Raw genomic sequence first — 24,587 nt, 5'->3', positions numbered from 1 at the left:
GAACTTTAGGGTTGTTAAAATGGATCACTGTTCCTTGGTTTGTAAACATGTTCACCTATAAAGAAAATAATTATAATGATTACCAAATATTCCTTTAAATCAATGTTTTTATTAAACAAAAACTGGAATCTGGCTAACTGGTATAGGTCTTCCTTTTGAAGCACAGGTGACAACTTCCCTGGAATGAGTAAGGGAATAGCTTTCTGGCTTCACAACATCCTTGATCACTTGTTTAGTTAATAGGGCAGGAACACCTCCCAAGACACTCAGACATCTAAACATCTAATGGGGCATGAACTACTACAATGCCTACAGCAACTTTCCAGCCATACCAGGTGTTGACCCTTACCTCTTCAATACCAGAGATATTGTTTACCCCTAACTTCTTTAAGGAGAACTGCAGCTTTTTATCGTCTGCTGTGGCTGTTCTGTGAACCACCTTCTTCTTTCTACGAGCAGTTCCCTATAGGAATAAGAGGGCAAACAACACATTCACATAGCAGCAGATCTTTACAATTCTTTTCAGATCTTGGCTTCTGTACAAGACAGTTAACCAGATGGAACACGGTGGCACACTCCCAACAGATCTCTGAATTTGAAGCAGCCTGGTCACTTTACTGAGTTCTAGGCAAACCAGAGCAAAATGATTGAGACCTGGTTTCAAGTAAAACCAAATACATAATAAAAACTAAAGGTAGTTATCAAACCCACAAACTAAGAAGTTCAAAAGGCAGACTAAGACAGAAGTAAGGAATGACATAGGAATTCTCCATAAGCACCAGTTTGTAAGATGCAAAAATGTCTTTTCACAAGCCCTGACATTTTAAGTCTTTTTAAAAAATGACCAGACATGGCCATGTTTCAACCTAAGCCAAGCCTCATTTATACTTTTTGTTTTCAAAGAGTAAACAATAGCTTAATATTCACAGGTGAGATAGTATACAAAGAACCCATGAATCTGTATACAACTATCTATTACAGCCAAGAGTAGAAAGTTCTTAACCCACAGAGCTCTCCTCAGCCAAATACACATCTCTCAACTCCCTCCCTCTTCCCTGCATTGCTCACCTCCCTCCCTAGAACAAATTTCATCTCCCCATGAAAAGGGCTCTTCTCAATCACTCTAAGGATCTCCACAAGCATCTCTGTCTTTCCTAGATTACTTTTAATGGTTATTGTTAGTCATACTTTAAAATCCTGTCAAGCCATTGTCTAATCTGTGTCTTCCCTCAACTCTGCACTAACTATGGCATGCTTAAGTTACGTCCAACTTTATGCAGACTATGAATAGACTTTTATAATAAGAACAATACCACCAGGAAAAATTTAAGATTATAAAATACAGACAACTGCTTATAGATTCCATACATCTCACAAATGTAAGATTTGCTTAAAAGATTGTCAGTTTTTCCATTAGACACTGAAAAGAGCCTTGAATAAGTCACCTAAAAGCATGTGAATCTAACACTACTTTTCTCTACAGCAACATTCCTGCATCCTGTAAGTAAGGTTCTTAAAAGGTACAGAAAAAAAAGTTCCCATATTGTAACTGGAAACATTGTCTTAGCTTAACAAAGAAAACCTAGATACAAAGTATCCCTGTGAGACTAACTTGGAAGGCTTTCTGTTTCCCTGGACTGACGACTAAAAGGTAAAACCTAGTGGAGGAACAACGTTGCACACAAGCACACCACTCCAGAAACGAAAAAGAAATAAGCCCAGCTTTTCCTTAGCACTTGAAGCCTTAAAATAAAAAGGACAAGAAACATCTAAAGTTAATGTCATGAATGCAAACTGAAGACTACAATTACCAACAGAGGCAAACAGGATACACACTGCTGGTGCTCACTCTCCTAACTTAGGTTACTTAACCTACCTGCAACATTTGGTTATCTCTCAGAAGACTACTGAAGGTAAATGTTAAAGTCAGAACAGTCTAATAGGTAACAAACTTGTACTAGGGACGCTCCACCAAGATACCATGTTTCAACAAGCTGCCTCACCCTGTTAAACACCAGGAATGAGCTAACACAACCCTGACACTAAGGAGCTCTTCATCTGGAGTGGACTCAGCACCAACAGCAAGTTCAATAAAGAGTCTTTAAGAGCAGTATCCATTGGGAGAAACCATTGCATTCTCCCATTGTAGCATAATGACAAAGGCTGAACAACAGAAGACATGTGCTCAGGCAGTATTTTCCAACCTAACACTGTTCATGAATTTTAAAAGTACACCAACTAAAGAAGGTATCCTCAAACACCCTAAGTTCAGAAAGCATTGCAGAAAGGTCTTAATAATAAATAAATAAAAAGTACCTAATCATTAAGTAGAACAGGAAAAACCAACACTTTCAGTTAACTTGCCTTAAAAAAAAAGGGTGTGTGTGTGTGTGTGTGTGTGTGTGGGAACGCAGTTCGGGAGTTAAGGAGCTTGTCTAGCTCGTAAAAACTTGTGTTAGATCTCAGGATAGCTCAAAAAACAACAACAAAATAACCCCCCAATTTTGTAGAGGTCAAGGGTAGACGGTGCACAATGATTTGGCAGAGAACATACTTTTCCCACTATTAGTAACATTTCTGTTCTGTTTATACACTCCATAATCCTGAACCTCGTGCAAGTAAAGCAACGCTTTTAAGTGTTTTTTTCTCTACTCGATTACCCTCCTCACCCCAATATATAGCCTCCACGTCTCTTGGTATCGGTCTCGTTGCCCTTGGATTTGCTAGCTTTGCCAATTTCCCCTGCCAAGCAAAGTGACCAAAAACAACGTGAGAAAGGCAAAGGGAACATATTTTTAAAAAGGAATAAAGAAAAAGAAACTTACTTTCCCACCAATGCGCACTTGTGCCTGCAGTTTGGCAAGTTTTTCCTGGTTCATGATCGTTTCTTTCATCTACAAAGAGAGAAAATCCTCAGCACAGAACGGTCGGGCCACTCCAGCATTCCATGCTCGTTATCAGGAGAACATCCTCTTCAGGCTGAGGCCTGGATCCCAAATTCACCCACACAAAGCTCCAAAAGTCCCCTCCGAGCGAGCCCGGAGAGCACTAGCACTCTCGCCCCTCCCCCTTCCAGGCCCGGACTCGGGCTCAGCCCCACGGCGGGGCAGCATCCTCCACTCGCCGCCCCGGCCGGCCTCGGCCTAGCCAGGGCCTGCCCGGTCCGGCCACTTTCCGCAGGCCTCGCGGTACCTGAGGTTCCTGTCCTCGGGTTCCGCCGAGAGGTGAAGGAAGAGAGGGCGTCGCCTCGCCCCCGGGGCAGCCGCCCCTGGCTCGCCCTCGCCCCCGAGAGTCAGCCTGAGCGGGAGCGCCTGTCCGTCGCATCGCTCTCCTCTCCTCAGCCCTGTCCCCTCCCTGTCTCGCTCCTGCCGGGAAATGCCCGCCCCCGCTCCCGTTCTCCTCCCTCGCCGGCGTCCACAGCCTTTTTGTACCTTGTCGGAGTGGAAATGGGACCGCGCGGGGAACTAAGGTTCACGCTCAGGGGGTCTCGGGCAGACCAGCTAAGATAAGGCGCACACACGCGGGGACACAAGATGGCAGCTAGAGGGAGGCCGGAAGTAACACGACGCCACTTCCTCCAGAACTCAGGAAGCGGACTTGGCGTCGCTGCGCATGCGCGGCCGGGCCCCCGCGGCGAGGGTGCGGGTCCAGCGAGCGGCTAGTTCTTTCCTGTCGTCCGGCGGCGGGCTGGGAGCTGCGCGGGAGAGCTGGGAGCTGCGGACGCCGCCCGCGATCCTGGGAAAGACCACGGATAGATCAGTGAGGCTCCCTGTAGAGCTGTGGTTACGTCAGTCTGCCCTGTGTCCACCCTTAGGGGGTCCAGCATTGTCCAGTAGGCAGCAGTGTCTGCTCAATGCTGGGTGTAAATAAAAACTACCAAAACCAGCGAAGCTAACTAATACTGCTTTCCAAAATTAAGTGACTTGGGTGATGTTGAAATCCTGATTCAGAATTTCTAGAAAGCTTGTTCAAACCGCATTCCAGATCTTCACCCCTTAGCAATTCCTTCTATTCAAGTTTGAAACAGGATATCAAGATTTCTAACCCCTTAACTCTCTACACCACTACCATCCACTCCTTGATAGCGAATCTTCATGGATTTGACCATGAAGCATTCACAATGGAGCAAACTTTACCTTGAATAGTTCAATCAAAGATGAAGTTGAGCCCGTGTGCTTGGAGATAAAAACGTGGTTGTGAGTTAAAGTTTGCCGAACTCCAGCACAAATTGTGTTTCATTGTGGTTATCGGTTTTTTGTTGCATGATGTGATGGTTGTTTGAAAAGTGTTTCTATTAAATAGACTGAAACACAGCTATCCTCCAGCCTCGGAGCCCCTCTCTCTGTCCAGTGCTGGGGTTACAGTAGTCCAGCACCATTCCCAGACAGGTTTTAAGATAACCTTAAATACTACCTATATGAAGATTTAAAAAAAAAAGTTTAAATGAAAATTCTGTGTGCTCAAGCCCTTTTCCAATCTAAGCTATGAAGTGCTTTTGGATAGTCAAAAGTGAAAGTGTGTTAGAATTTTGAGAGAGAATACAATTTATCCAGAAAACTTGCAGAAATGAATACTCTAGCTAAAATCATTTTTTCCCTTGGAAACCTTTTTACACAAGAGTTTATTGCAACAGCGATGAAGCATTAAAAAAAAAAAGTCAGGAGAGACAACTAAGTTACTATGTAGAAAATTGTAACAGTTTCTTTTTTCTTGAAACAACAAAGAACAATGTTTCTTTTATCCCAACAAGTAAGTGTGTCAGTGCTTGTTGCCTAGGCTGTGAAGTACCTCAGCCTAAACATACTCCAAATAACTGACGTCAGGCAACAGAATTCAGTGCTACAGAAAATAAAATAAAATAAAATAAAACAAAACATATGACTGTATTACAGATGATATATAGAATGTAGAACTATTTCTCTTTAAAGAAATGTTTATAGAATATTTTACCCTTCATATTATACTGAAGATATGTGAAACTTCCTAACCATGATATTTTCTGAATTTTTACATAAAACTCTACAATATGTAACTGATACCTGCCTCATCTTTTAGATCTATATTTAAGAAATATGACTCGGTTTATTTTCTCCTGTTCTTTCATGGTATGGAAAACTTGTATGATCTTGAAAATCACCAAAGTTTTCCTAACTGTAAGGAAGACAATGTTTATTTTGACCCTTGATATACTAGGACTTCAGATTTTGCTAATATTTATATACCAGCCTTTTAAAATATAATCGAAGGGTTTTGTTCTTTAACTTTTCCTCTAGAAGTTACTGTTTGAATCTTCCTTCAGGACTACCATTTCCCACATACTCCCGCTGTCTACAGCAAATGTAGAGGATTGCCTCCCACCCTTTACTGCTCATGTAGAGCAGTGCAACAACTGCTTCCTTAGCACTCGAGATGGCCTCTGTCAACAGAACTTCGAGAAAAGGAGAACATGATTGCTCTCCCTGGTTCATAGTATATGTCTAAACAAAATATATGAGTCATTTTCATCTCTGACTGGAACTTGAGTTGGCTTCAGCAAGAGCCAGGTTGTTACTTGACATCAGGCTTAATCTTTTTTTTTTTTTTGAAGCAAATGTCAATTATTCTTCTTTTCCTTTTTTCTTTTCTTTTATCTTCTCTTTTTTTATTGGATATTTTATTTGTTTACATTTCAAATGTTATGCCCTTTCCTGGTTTTCCTTTTGCAAACCCCCTATCCTATCCTCCCCTTACCCTGCTTCTATGAGGGTTCTCCCTCACCCACCCACCCACTCTCACCTCACCACCCTAGCATTCCTCTACATTGGGGCATCAAGCCTTCTCAGGACTGAGGGCCTCCCCTCCGATTGATGGCAGATAAGGCCCCTTCAGCTCCTTCAGTCCTTCCTGTAACTCCTCCATTGGGGTCCCTGTGCTCAGTCCGATGGTTGACTGCGAGTGTCTAGCATCTGCACCTGTATTGGTCAGGATCTGGCAGAGGCTCTCAGGAGACAGCTGTATCAGGCTCCTGTCAGCAAGCACTTCCTGGTGTCAGCAATAGTGTCTGGGTTTGGTGTCTGCATGTGGGATGGATCCTCAGGTGGGGCAGTCTCTGGATGGCCATTCTTTCAGTCTCTGCTCCACTCTTTATCCCTGTATTTTCTTTAGACAGGAACAATTCTGGATTAAAATTTTGGAGATGGGTAGGTGGCCCCATCCCTCAACCTGGGAGCCATGCCTAACCTTTGGATATGGTCTCAACAGGTTCTCCCTCCCTTTTGTGGGGTATTGCAGCTAATGCCATCCCTGTGGGGTCCTGGAAGACTCTTGCTTTCCTGGCATCTGGGACTTTCTGGTTGCTACCCCCAAGTTCCCAATCTCTCATTCCTACACATCTCTGTTCAATTTCCTGAGATCTCCTCCATCTCCTCTCATAACTGATTCTGCCCCTCTTTCCCCCTCCCTCTCCTCTCTTCCTCCCAAGTCCATCCTACTCTTTACTTCCCTTTATTAATTGTTCTCCCTTCTAAGTAGAACTGAAGCATCCACTCTTTGGTCTTCCTTCCTCTTGAACTTCATGTGGTCCGTGAGTTGTATCATGGGTATTCCACACTCTGCCTAATATCCTCTTATCAATGAGTACATACCATGTGTGTTCATTTGTGATTGGGTTACCTCACTCAGGATGATGTTTTCAAGTTCCATCCATTTGCCTGCAAATTTCATGAAATCATTGTTTTTAATAGCTAAGTAGTATTCCATTGAGTAAATGTACCACATTTTCTGTATCCATTCCTCTGTTGAGGGACATCTGGGTTGTTTCCAGCTTCTGGCTATTATAGACATAGCTTCTATGAATATAGTGGAGCATGTGTCCTTATTACATGTTGGAACATCTTCTGGGTACATGCCCAGGAGTGTTATAGCTGGGTCCTCAGGTAGTACTATGTCCAATTTTCTGAGGAACCATCAGACTGATTTCCAGAGTGGTTGTACCAGCTTGCAATCCTGTCAGCAATGGAGGAGTGTTCCTCTTTTTCCACATCCTTGCCAGCATCTGCTGTCACCTGAGTTTTTGATCTTAGCCATTCTGACTGGTGTGAGGTGGAACCTCAGGGTTGCTTTGATTTGCATTTCCCTGATGACTAAGGATGTTGAATATTTTTTTAGGTGCTTCTTGGCCATTCAAGTTTCCTCAGTTGAGGAAACTCTATTTAGCTCTGTTCCCCATTTTAAAAATAGGGTTATTTGGTTCTCTGGAGTCTTACTTCTTGAGTTATTTGTATATATGAGATATTAGCCCTCTATTGGATGTACGATTGGTAAAGATCTTTCAGGCCTAATTCTTAAGGGAAATTATGACTCACAAGGAGTTTTGAGAAATGACTGAAGGTGAATATTTCCAGGATTTTATTTAATGTGTGTGTGTGTGTGTGTGTGTGTGTGTGTGTGTGTAAAGGGCAGAAGACAACTATTAGGAGTTGAATTTCTTTCACTATGGTCCCAGAGATTGAACTGGGGCCATCAGGCTTGAGTGGCAAGAGCATTTCTCCTGAGCCATCTCACAGGCAGGTTCCTGTGCTTTTAGTTGTCAGAGAACCACAGTGGACACACTATCCACTAAACTTCCTTGCGTTCTTCTTCCAGTATCTCTGTCTTGGCCCAAGTTGATATCTATATGTTAGCTTGTCAGGTCTCTGGAAATCTTGCTGAGTTACTTTACTCCATTAATTTATATCTCTTTCATCTCTTTGCCACAGAAACAATGTTTTTGTTTGTTTGTTCTTTCTCCAAATTTGCCATTTGATGTCAGGTAGTATATAGTGGAACCATCTTGGACCTGCCAGCAATAAAAATAATGATACAGAGGTTTTTTAATATTTTAAAGCTTAGGCCTTTTGCTGGGCAGTCTCCCAACTACTCTAAATCTAACCGGACTATACCATGCTGGGAACTCTAACTCTCTACTTCACTCTGGCCCAACCATTGACCTCTGTCCATAGTGTATCTCCCTCCTCTCTTGGCAGCACCAGTGCTGCCACAGTTCCAAGCTTGGGTATAGGCCTGGGGGATTAAAGGAAGACACAGACTCAGGTCATTCGTTATGAGAGAATGCCAAAGCTTTTACTGAGCAGGTTCAGTATATACACCAAACTGGGTGTGGGGGCACAAACAAGAACTCAACTGGCGGGCAATAGTTTATATAGTGGAAAGTCCCTGCCTGGGGCATCACACCTTCAACAGGATGTTTTGTTCTTAGAAAAACTGCAGAATGTTACTTGGTAGACAGCAGCACACGGAAAGTCTCAGCCAGGGCATGGCAGCCCTTCAGGGTCCTACAGGTCCTCTATTTTTATTTTATAGGTGAATAGTGTCTGTCTTAGGCCACCTTCCATCAATACCAATTAGTCGTCATTGGGAATCCCTGCCAGCCTCAGGCCCCCGGTCTTAGGTAAGGACTGCAAAGGAGTTGCTCTACATTAACTAACTATTTTCAGTAAAGGCTGAGACAAACCTGGGCAGTAGGGTTCTCTCGTGCCACTGACATGGGCACCAGCCTAGTAATTGGCTAGGACTGGGTCTCCTGACTGCAAAAGCACCAAAGAAATATCAATTCCACTGCAGCTTTTCCAGTAGTCCTGTTGGTGAAAACTATGACCAGCCAGGCTGAGCTACTTATCCGGACTAACATCAGAACTGGGGGGTTCTTCACAAAGCTCCAGTAGATCTCTGTCTGGGCAAGGCTCTATAGTTACAGGGCACATGCAATGCTCAGGAACCTAAACAGGACTTTTGGCATCTTTAGGAAAAACACAAACAGAATCTCTCGCCCTGACTAATACAGGGTCAGGGCCTTTTCATACACCTGATGACAATTCTTTCCATTTCACTAAGCCCAGTGCCTTCTGGGCTCATTTCCAATGTCTGTCTGTGGCAGACAGTGAATCCTTATTCACTAATAAAAATTTTAAAATCTTGCCTAAAGTGTGAAGTAAACATCTTTTTTTTGTTTTTTTTCAAGATAATTTTTCAAAGTTAAACGTGCTATTTCCACTATAGCCTGACCTTTAATTGCTGAGCCATCTCTTTAGCCCTGAGTTGCTAGTTAAACCAACTTTCTATTATCAAAGTTGCAAATTTTTAATCATACACAATAAACATTTTTTAAATATAAAACATAGAACAACAATCATTCAAACAATGAAACAAAACAGATAATTAACACACATGGACAGATTGGCACGCCAAGAACTCACAATAGACAGGGAAAGCAGAACTAAGGATTTCTCCAGTAGGAGCCAGAGAGAAAGCAAGATGTATCCTGATTTTTTCCTACTCTCAGGAGGGCTCTGAAACAGCCTTTTCCTTCTCTTTTGGAACATAGCCGGAGAGAGAACAACCGCTTTTCTGAACCCCCCCCCTCATCTTCCAGGTCTAAATTTTCATCTCCTTCCTAGATGGTGTCACGCTAAGCCTCAACAGTCCTGAGTTACTCTCTTATAGTGCCTGGAAATTCACTTTGGCTAGATTTTCTATTTTATCCCATGCTTCTTCTCGTTCTTTCATTTTTAGCTTCTCTTTGAGTTTCTCTGCTTTGAACTGCTGGGTGCAGTCATCGAAAAGTTTCTGGTTCATCTCCATGAAGAGTTTCAGAGCATTGTATATCAAGCCTTGCATTGTCTTGTTCTAGTGGGTCTTTGAGTTGCAGTATAAGGATGGAAACATTACTGTGCTGGATAGTTTTATGTCAACTTGACATAAGCTAAAGTCAGCTGAGAGAAGAGAACATCAATTAGGAAAATGCCTCCATAAGATCGGGCTGTAGGCCAGCCTGTAAGGCATTTTCTCAGTGATTGATGGAAGAAGGCATATCCCATTGTGGGTGGTGCCATCTCTGTCCTGGATTCTATAAGAAAGCAGGATGAACAAGCCATGACGAGCAAGCCTGTGAGCACATCACTCCATGGCCTCTGCATCAGCTCCTGCCCCACTTGAGTTCCTGTCCTGACTGCTTTTTAATTTTTTTTAAGATTTATTTATTTATTTTTATGCATACTGTCACTATCTTCGGACACACCAGAAGAGGGCATTGGAACTGTATTGCATTAGAGATGGTTGTTAGCCACCATGTGGTTGCTGGGAATTGAACTCAAGACCTCTGGAAGAGAAGTCAGTGCTCTTAACTTCTGAGCCATCTTTCCACTCCCCTTGACTGCTTTTGATAACAAACTATTATATGGAACTGTGAGTGAAATAAACTCTTTCCATCCCAATTTGCTTGTGGGCGAGGTGTTTTATCACAGCAACAGTAACCCTAACTAAATTACCTGCTGGTTCTTTTACTGGAGGACACTCATGAATACAAGGTATATCAAGGCCTACCAGGAACTGCACAACAGGAAAGAATCCCCTGGAATTTGAGGGGCTAGAGTCATCAGCTAGTCCAGAATAGGATATTTTTGACCAACAGTAACAATAAAGCATAAAGTAATTTAAGAAGGTAGAGCAGTGTTTCTTGAAGCCCAAGACATTTATCATGTTTTAGGTGGCCCACAGTCAGATGAGTCATTATGAGATGATAGAACTATTCTTTTCAGTTCTTTGTTAAATCCTCTTGTATGGGGAAAGTGTCCTTTGGTTCTATCAATTCACAAACATGGTAACATCTGCTAACCTAACCTGTTAAAGGAAGAGGGGATCTAGACTTTGCACTCTCAGTAGCAGCATTATCAAGGTAGGATTAAACAGTCTTTTTGTTTTTTTCCTTTATGGTGATTGAAACTAATCTGCTCTTTCCAGTTGTGAGGGTTTTCTTTTCAGGGGCTGCATAGATGGCTCATTGGTTAAGAGAATTTGCTGTTCTTGCGAAGGACAGAGTTTGAGTCCTAGTACTCACATGGCAGCTCTGTCTGTAACTCTGGCTTCTAGGGCACCAGGCACACACATGCATGTTGTCACAGGCATACACGAAGGCAAAATACCCATATACATTTTTTTAAAAATCAAAAGAGGTAAGTTTTCAAAGTTACTTACCTGAATGATTTTAAATTGGTGGATTCAAAAACCACCAAATAGTTCTTTTGAAATTTCAGCATCTCAGAAAGTATTAAGACAGTGAGTGTATGCTTGACTAAATTTCCAAAGCTGGTCACGAAAAGAAATGCAAAGATGCGACTACCAAGATAAAAGGACTTATGAGGGCGCTGGAGGATATGCTAATAACCTGGAGTTTAATATAAAGTAAATGGAGGATTCTTGAAAAATGTTCCAAAGAAAGCCACAGAACATGTCTTTTGAGCCACCCTGTGGCCAGCAAGGCTAAGTCTCAAGGATCAAAGGATATATCCCAAAGATACGAGTGGGGATAAAACAGGGGACTCCAGGCTTCTGAGACCAATAACAAAGCACTTCTCACTTTTATTACTAAAACAAGCAAAACGCGAGGTGATGTTTACAGTTGGCTTAAGCAAATACAAACTCAGCAAGAGAATACACTTGGTATTATATGTTAAGACCATGTTATGATGTTATGATGTTATGTTATCATCTTTGTTCATGTGAAAAGAGTCAAGAATATTCCTCCCAGGCCTTTGCCTTTCTCACAGAGAAATGTGGGAAAGCAAGGGGATTCCCTTTATTGCTTTCAAGTGCATTTATCTGTCATAGTTCATGCAATTCTTTCTGAAAAGCCACCTCGTGGGGAGAACATTCTGCAGGCTGCCCCCTCTATAGTTCACAGTAAGTTCACAACTGTGAACTTACTTACACTGGCTTCCACAGATGTCTCCAGAAGAAAGCGTGGTTTAGTCTGGGGAAAAGTAAATTTTCAAATAGGTCTAGTTTTACACAAGGTTATTCTTTTAAATTATTTTAAGTGAATGAGTGTTGTGTGTTTATGTATGGGCACCATGTGCATATCTGGTGTCTGAGGGGGTCAAAAGAGGACACTGAGACTCTGGAACTGGAGTTGCAGACAGTTGTGAGCCTTCATATAAGTACTGGGAACCAAACCTGGGTTCTCTCTAAGAACAACAAGGGCTTTTAATGAATAAGGCATCTCTTCGGCCCTCAAAGCTCTTTTTAATATACTTGGTCTACCCCTTAATTCAGTGGCAGCTTCTGAAGTAGGTCCTTTCAAGAGCTTTCAACCCAATGTAGCTGACTGATGCAGCCTAGCCATGAACAAAATAGCTACCTTAGAAACATAAAGCACAGTACCTCTATAAATGTATTAGCTATACCATGCTAAAATTTTATAGGAAGTTTATAATAGAGCATTACTGATATGATAATAGGTATCGAGACATGAAACACTGAAAGTCAGAACAAATGATCCTTATCTTTCACGTGGTTCAGGTAGAGAACTTCACACTCCATATCCCCCCAGATCTGAATGTACAACCGGTGGCACGTCACTGTTCCCCCACAGAGATTGGCCCAGGCACGACTGCCAGCTGCTCAGAAACAGTGGCCGGACTGGGTTGTAGGACCAGATGCCAGACATCTGCCTTCTATTAACTAGGATCAAAATAAAGCCCTACCCAAGAGCCGACTTAACATAGCACATGTAGCAGAAACAAAGATGTCCCTGTTGCCTGTTTAGCAAAGTGTCTATTACAGGATCTGCCACCTTCTCAACCGCTGAAGGGATCGAGCCCTCTCAGTGCGACCTTTTGCTCTCTTGTCTTTTCCTGATGCTAGACTGCCTTATTTTTTCAACTATCTCTTTAGACTCTCCTCTTCTTAACTTTATATTCTCTACAAGACTCTCAGCATCTGTTCACCCCTTTACCCTGAAGTACGGTGCTTTCCTGAAGTTTCTCCATTAGGTTTCTCCTGACTTGGGAATTTCTATTACATACTCGAATCCCTCATGCCCAGGCCTGTGTCTTACATTTGCTTCTCACCTGACTCTATTTACATATCTCAAATGTATGTATTTCCACCTAAATTCTCCTTAAATAACCCTCCTACTCACAAATGGGACCTCATTGTATTTCCAAGGCTAGCCTAGAGCCTCTGGGTGTAAGTGATTTTCTTGGTCCCAAGCACCTGGGTCTATGGCCATGTACCACACTCCCGACAATGATCCCACTTTACATTTTTTATTTTAGTTTTTATATGTATGATGTTTTGTCTGCATATGTGTCTGTGTACCATGTGCATGCCTGGTACCTACAGAGATCAGTAGAGGGCATTAGACCCTTAGAACTGAAGTTGTGGACTGCTATGCACTACCACATAGTTGCTGGGAATAGAACCTTGGTCCTTTAGAAGAGCAGCCAGTGTGCTTAACCCCCAAGCCACCTCTTCAGTCCATCAGTTACTAAGGCTGACTGAATAAAACACAGCAGGCTGTGACTTCAGCTGCTGTGATGGTCAGTGTTACTCATCAACAGTACTTAACCTAGAATCTCCCAGGAACGGGGGTGGGGGGTGGGGTGGGAGGGTGGGGAGAGTGGGCAAGCCTTCAGGTACACCTGTGAGGGATTAGCTAGGCTAGCTCCTGAGTGTTGAGGTTTGGTCTATTGCTATGTATTGTAATACTAAACTCTGTACCTGAAGGCTTTGAGTGAATTTTCAGGTTTACAAGCTTTTGTTGGGTAAACCTGGTTCCTTAATTTAAAACTATTGGTTAAATAAAATTGGCTACAGCCAGTTACTGGAGGGCTTAGAGGTAGGTGGGTTTTGAGTTACCTGGTTGGGGGTGGAAAGTGAGAGGAAGAGAGGAGAGGCCACGAGGGAGAGGAAGAGGAAGAGGAACCACGAGAAGAGAGGTTCCATAATCACATGGCCAGGAAAAACAGCAAGTATCTGGGGTACGCCGCTGGGGAGGTAGCTAGGCCAGCAGTTAGAAAAGTAGATTGGGGTTACCCCCAGTAACTGTCAAAGCCAAATAAAGTAACCACAGTCTGTATCTCATTCATTTGTAAGCTAGTCAGGGATAAGCTTATATCAGTCGTGCTACACCTGAGCGTGTCTGTGAAAGGTTGTCTTGAGTGATGTGGAAAGACCCATTTTAACTGTGGGGAGAGCCATTCTTCAGGTAGGAATCTTGTGCTGTATAAAGAGGAAAAAGCTAGCTGAAAATTCATTTGCTGTTGTCTTGGATGACTAGCTGTTTTTGTACTCCCTTTGCCTTGAATTCACCATCATGATGGACCGTAGAACCATCAGTCCATTGGCTGGATGCAGTTCAATAGAAAGGTGGATACCATTAACTGATTGTGCACCAAGAGAATGGAGTAACTCGTCCTTTATGTCTTTGTCTTTTACATTTAGTTGTCTTAGCATATGGATTTGAGTGACGAAAATCAATGGGATGTCCACCATCTTAAGAGTTTCTCTGGCTGTGATGGAACGTCATGACCCAAAGCAAGATGGGGCAGAAAGGGTTTATTTCACTTACACTTCCCCATTACTGCTCATCATCAAAGGAAGTCAGGGCAGGAACCTGGAGGCAGGAGCTGATGTGGAGGCCATGGGTGCTGCTTACTGGCTTGCTCCCCATGGCTTGCTTGTTCTGCCTGCTTTCTTACTGAATCCAGGATCACCAGCCTAGGAACAGCACCATCCATATGGCCCTCCCACATCAATCACTAAGAAATAAAATGCCGTACACCTGCCAATACAGATATTTTCTTTATTGAGATTCCCTATTCTCAGATGACTGAAGCTTAGGTCAAGCTACATAAAACCAGCCAGTATAACTACACTCCACAAAAACCTGTTGTGGATTTTACAAGTAAATAAAGGAGTTAGAAGGCTCTAAACACAAAGTAATAAGGAGATGGAACTGTTAATTAGCCTGTTTTGACTAGTATACATTGTATACAAGTATTGAATATCAGTGTACCTGCAGCTTGATCAATGGCTCAGTGGTTAAGAGTACTGGCGGCTCTTCCAGAGGACTGCCTTTCTCCAATGCTCAACTCACATGGTGACTCACAGCTATTGGTAACTCCACCTCTGGGGATCTGATGCCCTCTTCTGGTCTCCAGTGGTGATGCATGCATATGACGCACAGACAGACCTTCATACAAAATCATACACACAAAATAATAAAATAATTTTTAAAAAGCAAATTATTTTGTTTCTCTGTATAGCAGTCCTGGCTTGTAGACCAGGATGGCCTTGAACTCACCAAGAACTGCCTGCCTCTGCCTCCTGAGTGTTTTAAGGGAAGTATAAATCAGTAACTTGTGGTTTCAGATAATTGGGTTGTGGCTCTTAAATGTGGCAAGCTCATAAAGGACCTCAAGGAGCTTTTGTTGCTGGTGAGCACTTGAGTAAAACCTGAAACATTCCAGTATTTATTAGTCAATATAATATAGATGTACTCAAAAATATTTATGGACAACATCATAATAAAAAATTCTAAATCTCTTTCCCCTTCTGTTTATCTGACATAAATTAGCAGTAGATCTCCTTTCTTGGAGTTAGAATCAAATTTCCCAAATAACAGCCTCATGCTGGCTTTCAGGGTGTGGCATTTTAATGACATGTAACCTGACAAACAATGTCACAGATTTATGTATAAATCTTAACATCTAGGATAATGTGATGAAGGAAACAAAAAGGAAATAAAATATGTGCCTGAAAATAAGCAGTAATTTAGTTTAGCCAAGAAAGAATAAGAAACCAAAAATACCGGTACAGGATGAGTGCTTCAGCACCCAGCCTGGGACACCATCATTGACCCCAGCTTAGGACACCACCATTGACCCCAGCCTGGGACACCACCATTGACCCCATCCTGGGACACCACCATTGACCCCGGCCTGGGACACCACCATTGACCCCGGCCTGGGACACCACCATTGACCCCGGCCTGGGACACCACCATTGACCCCGGCCTGGGACACTACCATTGCTGGCACTAAGATTTTGTGGTTTCCAGAAAGAGTGACTCTGCTACCAGAAGATAATCATGAATGTTGCATGAGAGGGGATGAGAAGACCAGAAAGGGGTGTGACTACCTCCACCTTTATTTTTAAATTTGAATGGAGAGTCACCATGGCAATTCAACAACAAACAAAACAAAACAAACAACTTTTCTTCAAACAAGTAAATATCTCTAGTTCAGAACTTCTCAGGATACAACACTGAGGTGAAGTAATTGCTTGAGAGGAAAACTTCCAGTCACAGCCTTGTGCCCACCTAGCTTTGGTACTGATCATTCACACACCATGTGTCTCTCCTGTGTCATTGTTATTCACAAGATATCATGTGTTCACAATGCTTTTATTTATTTATTTATTTATTTATTTATCTATCTATCTATCTATAATAAAGATTCATTTACTTAATTTATACAAGTACACTGCTGCTGTCTTCAGACACACCAGAAGAGGGCATCAGATCTCATTACAAATGGTTGTGAGCCACTATGTGGTTGCTGGGAATTGAACTCAGGACCTCTGGAAGAGCAGTCAATTCTCTTAACAGCTGGGCGGATTAAAAAGCCCATCATGAAGATTTAAGATTAAGAAATCAAGCTGGGCAGTGGTGGCACACACCTTTAATCCCAGCACGTGGGAGGCAGAGGCAGAGGCAGGCGGATTTCTGAGTTCGAGGCCAGCCTTGGTCTACAGAGTGAGTTCCAAGACAGCCAGGGCTACACAGAGAAACCCTATCTTGAAAAAAACCAATAATAATAATAATAATAATAATAAGAAGAAGAAGAAGAAGAAGAAGAAAGAAATCAAGCTTTCATAGGATAGGAGTGCAGTCTGGATAATCGTAGATGTCCTCAATGTTTTCCCATCCTTGTCCCAAGAATCAGTTTCTTGAGGGACAGCAGCGCCCCCATGAGGAGCGTATGTTCTGACAGAACCAACAGCCACTCTTCTGAAGCCTTAGCTGGCTTCTTATGCTGCACCAGTCAGACTCCACTTTTATACTACAGATTCTTTACTATTTGGAGCTAACCACATTCTCTCCATTATGAGTAACTCTCTCTTCCCCAGCTCTGCCTACAGATTCCTGTAACTGGAGTTCCTGTGACGAGTCCTCACACTAGGGGTTCTAGTCAGGAAGGCACTGTGTTGGTCACTAGGCTTGTCTTAGTTTCTGTGAAAACATGACCAAGGCTATACACACACACACACACACACACACACATACACACACACACGCACACACACACACACATATACTTTATTGGGAATTACAATTCCAGAGGGTGAGTCCACTGACCATCATGGCAGAAAGCATGACAGCAGGCAGACATGGTACTGGAGCAGTACCTGAAAGCTTACATCTGATCCACAAATGGGAGGCAGGGAGTGGGGTGGGGGAGGTACTAACTGAGAATGGTATGATCTTTTTAAATATCAAAACTAACCCCTTAGTGACACACTTCCTCCAATATGACCACGACTCCTAATTCTTACCAAGCAACCTACTGTCTTGGGACCAAACATTCATATATATGATCTTATGGGGGCCAAAGCTCTATCACTTTTGCATCCTGTAATGAGAATTCTGGAATTTTGGTTTCTGAAAAAGAAAAAGAAACTCTCTCTCTCTCTCTCTCTCTCTCTCTCTCTTTCTCTCTCTCTCTCTCTCTCTCTCTCTGTCTGTCTCACACACACACACACACAGAGAGAGAGAGAGAGAGAGAGAGAGAGAGAGAGAGAGAGAGAGAGAGAGAGAGAGATTGTAAGAATGCACTTTCATTTTAATTCCAAGTGTAGGGATATGGGGCTGCTTTGGTCTGTCTGAAGCAGATTACTATGATTTGCCTCATGCTCTAGCAGAAGTATGGTTTTGCCAGCTACAGGTAATTTCTATGATTGTGTGACGTTTTGATATATGGGAACTTTTCAAAGGATGCATTAATGTGAAGTCCCCAAGAGGAGTTAGAGGAGGGTTGTTGGTCATTTAAGGAAGTTGTTTGCAGCTTGTTAGTAGCAGTGGTCAAAGAAGAAACAAAGGAAAAGAAATTAGAAAATAAATTTCTAATTCCTCTCTCTCCTCTATCCTTGTTTCTCTCCTATCTAGTGTTAGGGAGATAAAAGGTGGGACAAAAAAGAATCCACAAAAGAGCAAAGAGTAGCAATAACAGCCCTAGAATTGGTGTTAAAACGAGGCACCTGCTTATGAATATAATAGTCTGACAGTGGGAAAAGAAAGAATATCTTTCTCCTGTCTGGGTGACATCTAGTGACACAGTCGAAGACAGCTGGGAAGAGAGGCAGCCGGATTACCTCTGAAGCCACCAGGCAGGCACTGAGCTGAACTCCCCAGGCCTTTCTTCGTGTGTCCAGCTCCGACACTCGGCTCTTCTTCCAGTGCACCTCTTGTTTCTGAGATCCACATATGACCCATGCTCACAGCTCTCCTGCTTTATCCTGCTAGCATCTCACTGTTATTGCAACTCATTGAGACATTCAAAAATTCCAAATCTCATCCAAATGGGCTTGTTCATTTACTCCTTCCTTTTTTTGTGTGTGTGTTTTTTGGTTTTTTGTTTTGTTTTGGAGACAGGGTTTCTCTGTGTAGCCCTGGCTGTCCTGGAACTCACTCTGTAGACCAGGCTGATCTCAAACTCAGAAATCCGCCTGCCTCTGCCTCCCAAGTGCTGGGATTAAAGGCGTGTGCCACCACCACCGGGCTACTCCTTCTTTTCTAAAGAAATCTTCGTATATGTCAGAGAAGAAACAAACAAAATGTTTGAGGAAAGAGAAGTAAAATAGCCAGTTCCTAGTTCAGGTGCGTGCTGAGATGCCACACAGAGGTTTAGTGTGTGGCTAAGCTTGGCTTAGAGGGCAGCGCAATATTCTCCGTGACTCTCCATTTCAGGCAGGCAGACAGAGGATGGAGACAGGCCCCCTCAGAGATACATTCACTGAGGTTTCAAGATAAAATAATGCTTGACATCTGTGGCTTGTTCATCCACTATGTGCCTGTGTACATCACGCTGCAAACATTGCTGGAGCAAGAGAGCGATGAGACACAGAACGTGTTCTACTTCATGCTTGTCAGACCTGAACCATGGAGCATTTTGACCATATTAACCAGTTAGCTGAGTGGACCAAGAGCACAATTTTAGGCTTTGCTTCAATGTTTACCCCAGATAGGGCACCAATCCTGCGCGGGTTAAAGAATGATTCCCCCAACACTACCTTGGTGAACCAATGGGTTTAAATTATGACTTTCAGAAGCATAGGTAACTTATAGGCGGCTACTCCCCAAAAAGAGAGCTATTCCTCCAGTAATGTTAACCATGTATTGCTCCTCAGAGGGGAAGGGGGGCTAATGAACTTTGCGAGCCTTCCTTTCCAGGAGGGAGTGTTAGCCAGCCCAACCTTGTGAGGAATCACAGCTGCCCTGCTTTTGAGACAGCAGTGGCCATATAGTACTCAAAAAGACAGAGTTCCACAGCACTGCTGATGTCTTCTCTAATGAGGGTCAAAGGGGGAATGTGGACTTGAGTTATTTAGACATTTGGCCCAATCCTTCATTCAGTGAGAAGAGACCCAGCTCATGAGAGTTAATTCATGCTTCTTGGAGGCCGGAGCAGTTATAAAGCTACTTTGGAATGTCCTTAACTATGCCTAAGAGACCTGTTTTTGACAGATGTGCTCATGTAGTTCAGTCAATTGGCATATGGAATTTTTATGTACAAGTGGCTGCAGAAGTTTCAACATGTAATTTTTATTAGTGCTCCTACTAGCATGGCGAGACAGATGGTATACACATTACACTCAGAAGCAAGCTCTGAAACTAGCCTCCCAGGCCTAGCTGCTTTGCTCTGCTTGGTGTGTGTGTGTGTGTGTGTGTGTGTGTGTGTGTGTGTGTGAGAGAGAGAGAGAGAGAGAGAGAGAGAGAGAGAGAGAGAGAGAGAGAGAGAGAGACCAGCCCACACATAAGCATGAGGGAGACAAAGCCTACCCTCTCAGGTCTCTTGCCCAGGGTCCTCTGTGGAACCCTACCTTCCTCATGCTGCAGGTCCTGTTTTTCTACTTCCTTGTTGTTTCTTTGATTGACCACCCCTGGCTTTCCATCTTCTGCATCTGGACCAAAGCTAGGTCTAGACTCACAGAGGTATATCTAACTCACGGCTCGTGAGCCACATGCAGCCAAAGATGGATCCCAATGTAGCCCAACATAAAAGGATACACTTATTTAAAACATTATGACATTATCTGTGTGATTTTTAATTTTCTAACTTCACTAGAAGGTTCTCCATTGTGAACTTTCTAGATAACAAGAATTCTATTGCAATGCCAAAAGATTAAATCTAGCAGAAGCTAAGTCAGGGAAGGACAGTCCAGAAAGGTATTCTCTTGATCTCTCCCTTTCTGTCTGACAGTTTGAGCTGGCACTGCCTTTCCTGTGCTACAATTTGAACATGGTTGATCCTTCCCAAACTCATGTTGGAGATTTAATCCCCATTGTGACATACTGAGAAAGTAGAAACTTAGTCTAACCATGATATTAGAGGAGGCCCCTTTGAGTGGAGTGTCAGCACATGGAGCCTCTGTAATTGAATATCAATGACTTCACAAGAACAGAAACACTAGAGGACACACACACACACACACACACACACACTCCTTGTCTCTTTCCTTATAATGCCCTACACCACTACTCTACCAGCAAAAAAAGGCCATCAGCAGATGCAGCCCCTTGACCTTCATTCAGAAAAGAAATAGCCTTTTCTTTATAATTTATGAGCCTGTTGCAGAATGTTATTAATAATGGAAAATTAACTAACAAAGATTGATACTTATACCATAACTCATCTGCTTCTCAGGTCTTTGGACACAGGTTAGAATTTATTTCTTCCATGAACAGGTAAACAACAGGTACCAGGTATAGTTACTGAGTGCTGGAAAGAACAGCCACGTGGTGGTGGTGCACACCTTTTATCCCAGCACTTGGGAGGCAGAGGCAGGCAGATCTGTGAGTCTGAGGCCAATTTCTTCTACAGAGTGAATCCAGGACAGCCAGGGCTACACAGACAAACAAACAAACAAACAAACAAACAAGGAGAGTTCCTAGAGAGACAAGCCTCGATGGGCTAGAACACTAAATTGAAAAATGAAGCTTTGATAAAATTATTTTGAAGTTATTTGGGGGGAACAAATAATCAGCCGTGTTCTGGATTGCTGTTTGTATTTTCTGCTCCCTCAAGAGGTGTAACCCCTACAAGGAGTAGATCGAGTACTCCGGTGAGGTCAGGTGAAATATTAATTGGATGGATAAGGCTAGAGCCTGTGATTGGGCAGTGGAAGGAAAAGGCGGAGCTGAAAGTTTTAGAGAGAGAAAGAGGAAGAAGATAGACAAGATGGAGGACAGAAGACGATGAACCAGAACCACGTGCCCTAAAGGAGCCACAAGTAGCTAGAAATTTCATAGATGAGCACTAGAGCAGTGTAGGCACACTTGCCCAATCTAGGTGTGCAGCTTTTATTTATATCCATTGAGTTTTGTGTTCTTTGTGCAGGCATTTTGGGGTTGGAGATTCAGCGTTATAAATCTGGCTGGTATATTATAAGTCTCTAGTGTTATCATTTCACGGGGCTGAGTGGATCTGAGTGAGCCACAGCGGGGTGGATGGCCTTGGAAGTGTGAGCAGGCTCCAGGCATTTCAGGAAAGACTGGTTCTGTCAGCTTAGCAAGCAGAGAGCTAACTTTGGAGTTGGTATTTGACTGGAGTGGCTTGGCAGCAGGCTGGCCAAGGAGCCAGGGCAAGGCTGCTTGGGGCTGGCCATGGGTGTGGGTGAGACCTTTGATGCTGGTGCCCACCTGGATTTAGTGTGGTTCATTTTTTAAAACTACATGCTACACAAGGTAGTCAAAATATGTAAAAAATCTTTGTTATTTTGTTTGTTTTGTAGTCAGGGTTTCTTCGGGTGTCTATGGTTGTCCTGGAACTTGCTCTGTAGAACAAGTCCTCAAACTCAGAAATCCTCCTGCCTCTGTTCTCTGAGTGCTAGGATTAAAGACATGTGCTACTGCCGCCTAGCAAAATATTTGAAACTTCTTAATAAATAGAGATCGAACTGAACCTAACAGATGTCAAAACAAATTAAGTTAAAGAAATTAAACCAATGATGGACAGGTCAAACGAAAAGACAATGCCATCGAGAAAGAAACTAGAAGAGAGAAGACTGAATATGTAAAGGCAGCACTTTACGTTTAGAGGAAGTAGGTCTTGTTTAGTAAATGGCATTGACCAGGCATGGCGGTTTATACCTGCAACCCCAGGGCCACGGGAAGGGGACAGGAAGCTACTTGGAGCTGGCTAGACAGTGAGTCTAGCCAAAGTGACAAGCTTCAGGTTCAGTGTGAGAGCCTGTCTCAAGGAAAAGACTGAAGAAAGACATCGGGGTGTCAGTCTCTGGTATGTACATACTCCTGCAGGGACATGTGCACCTGCACACATGTGCACAAAATGAACGTACCACACACAAAACCACACACATAAATGAGTGTTTTAAAACAACTGACAGCCAATTGAAGGGGAAAACTGGCTATTTGTAAAAGATAGCATGTCAAGCCTTTCTTACAGTGACTTTGAAGGACAAGATCATTGACTTGACCAAAGAAAACTGAAAACTCCCATGTTAGAAAAACATGGAAATCAGAAGACAAATTGGGACAAAGCGTTGGTTTTTATATGACAACACATTCTAATAGAGAAATCCACCCCCTAAAAGAAGGTAGGTGAAGAATTGTGAATGGACAATTCACAAAGGAAAAAAAAATTCAAACATGTACTTATTCAAACTCAACATCAGGTAAGATGGAGTAGTCAACTTGATTTTTAGTTTTCACTATCACAACAGAAACACTTTAATGGGATAGAGCATCCAAGATTGGCAAGGGTGTGGGAAAACAGGCATCTGTCCTGCTTCAGAGACCATGGCCTCCGAGGCAGAGAGAGGTAGATCAGTTGGGACAGATGTCTATCCCCCACGCTGCATCCACAAAGCTCGGCTGAACCCCAGACAGTATCTGCCATCCTTGCAGTACCTGGTAGAAATGAGACTCTTAAAGCGTAATGATTATCTAAGGATTTATATATTTAGAAATGCTCAATCAACAAGATGCCCACACAATTAAGAGTTGTTACCAATATCTAACCTTTTGATAGATATTGCTACCCAGGACAGCTTTCCACCCATCCATGGTTCTCCATAGTCCATAGCTTCCTTTCTTCTCCTTCCCTCCCACTCTTTCTCCCCTTCCTCTCTTTCTCTCCCGGCTTCACCTCCACTTCTACTGCCCAATCACCGACCTCCACTGCAAATACAATGTAGCAGAGTAAGTATCCTGCTACAGTCAGTCTTCGCAATTCTAGCTGAAGTTCTTGATGGCATAGGAAGGTGGACAGAAGGACAAGGGAGAATGATTTGAAAAGATTCAGAGAACATATGCATGTTCTCATTTCTGATGCCACACCTCTAACTCCCACTTCCTAATTCTTCCTCGATTATGCTTTTGATGGTTATAGAGTACCTCAAGGGTCAACTCCATGAACTCAGTGCACACTTACTCTGGCTTCTTTTAAAAATCATCTTCACTCTTTCCTATGTATGTAAGAAAGTACTACATAGTACTGTATACTGTAGTCGGCAACACTGCCGCTGGTAGGCGGGGTGGGGTAGCGAGAGAGTATGAGCTTCATTCAGCTCATGGGCTGTGGGCTTTTGTGCAAGTTGTTTCTACTTCTCAGTTCGTTTACTATGTATTTCTATCTCTGTAACTAGGCATAACTACCATCAGAGGTATTGTGAGGGTTAAGGAAAGCTGTGTATATAAGGCCCTGAGACTTGGTACCCGCTCAATAAAAGCAGGTTTCCATCCTTCTAGGAAGATCTGGCAGTGAAGTTACTTATCCTACACTTTGTATGTCTGGATCACTCTGAGTGCCTTCCCAGCAGGTTCTGGGCTTCATAATCTGAAACCTTGATAATCTCTGATGAAGGGTCTTTGGCAATAATAATCATCATAATAATATAAACGTTTTTTTAAATGGGCTGTCTCCTATTTTTGTGTGCCTCCAGGCTGAGAGGGAAGCTCTGGCTTCTGGCAGAACCCTGATGTCTAATCCAGAATGGCCCCCGTCCAGCTCCCCAGCTGAGGAGGGTAATTCTGTTGTGGCTGCAGAAAAACTGAAGAGTATGTGACCCCATCTGGTGAGGAGATGGGAACGATGGGCAAACAGGAGCCAGCGATAGCCCCTCAGACACACCAGTCATGCTGCCCTGGGCCCTGTCTACAAGGCTACAAATGTGCATGGCTGTCGGAGGTCAGAGGTTACCTGTGACCATCCTGTTAAAGACAGAACAAGGTAAACATAAAGAAAAAGATTGGGGTCGAAAGTACACATATAGATACAATCTTCTGGGATTGGTGGACACGTCACTGCCCCATCTGATGCTGACATGTGATGGTAAGCCACACAGATCCTGACATGGCTGCAGCAAATGCGTCTCCCTTTAAGAGGAGAAGCCGAAAGGTTACTTAAAAAAGAGCTAAGTCAGCCTCAGAGGTGTAAAGACCTCAGCTGCCCCACAGCCATCCTCCAGGCAGGCGTGTTAGAGGTGCCTGCAGAGTTTGTCAAATGCATAGACCAGAGGTGCTCTCATTT

At 43.1% G+C, this 24,587-nt stretch overlaps 1 protein-coding gene across 1 annotated transcript in view; it reads right to left on the bottom strand.

The window, feature by feature from the left end:
- Positions 1-3,564, bottom strand: part of Btf3 (basic transcription factor 3) — a 27,818-nt gene extending 24,254 nt beyond the window's left edge. Inside the window, exons 1-4 of the mRNA XM_028752045.1 lie at positions 3,193-3,564; positions 2,826-2,894; positions 350-463; positions 5-55 (exon numbers count right to left, since the gene is read on the bottom strand). Of these exons, the coding sequence (XP_028607878.1) occupies positions 5-55; positions 350-463; positions 2,826-2,894; positions 3,193-3,324 (366 nt within the window). The 5' untranslated portion in view covers positions 3,325-3,564. The remainder of the gene's footprint in view (positions 1-4; positions 56-349; positions 464-2,825; positions 2,895-3,192) is intronic.
- Between the last annotated feature and the right edge of the window lie 21,023 nt (positions 3,565-24,587).

This window comes from Grammomys surdaster, unplaced genomic scaffold (assembly GCF_004785775.1).
Source record: "Grammomys surdaster isolate TR1022 unplaced genomic scaffold, NIH_TR_1.0 125876, whole genome shotgun sequence".
NCBI lineage: Eukaryota > Metazoa > Chordata > Mammalia > Rodentia > Muridae > Grammomys > Grammomys surdaster.
Note: the sequence above shows the minus strand (reverse complement) of the source record. Positions and strands in the feature narration are given on the sequence as shown.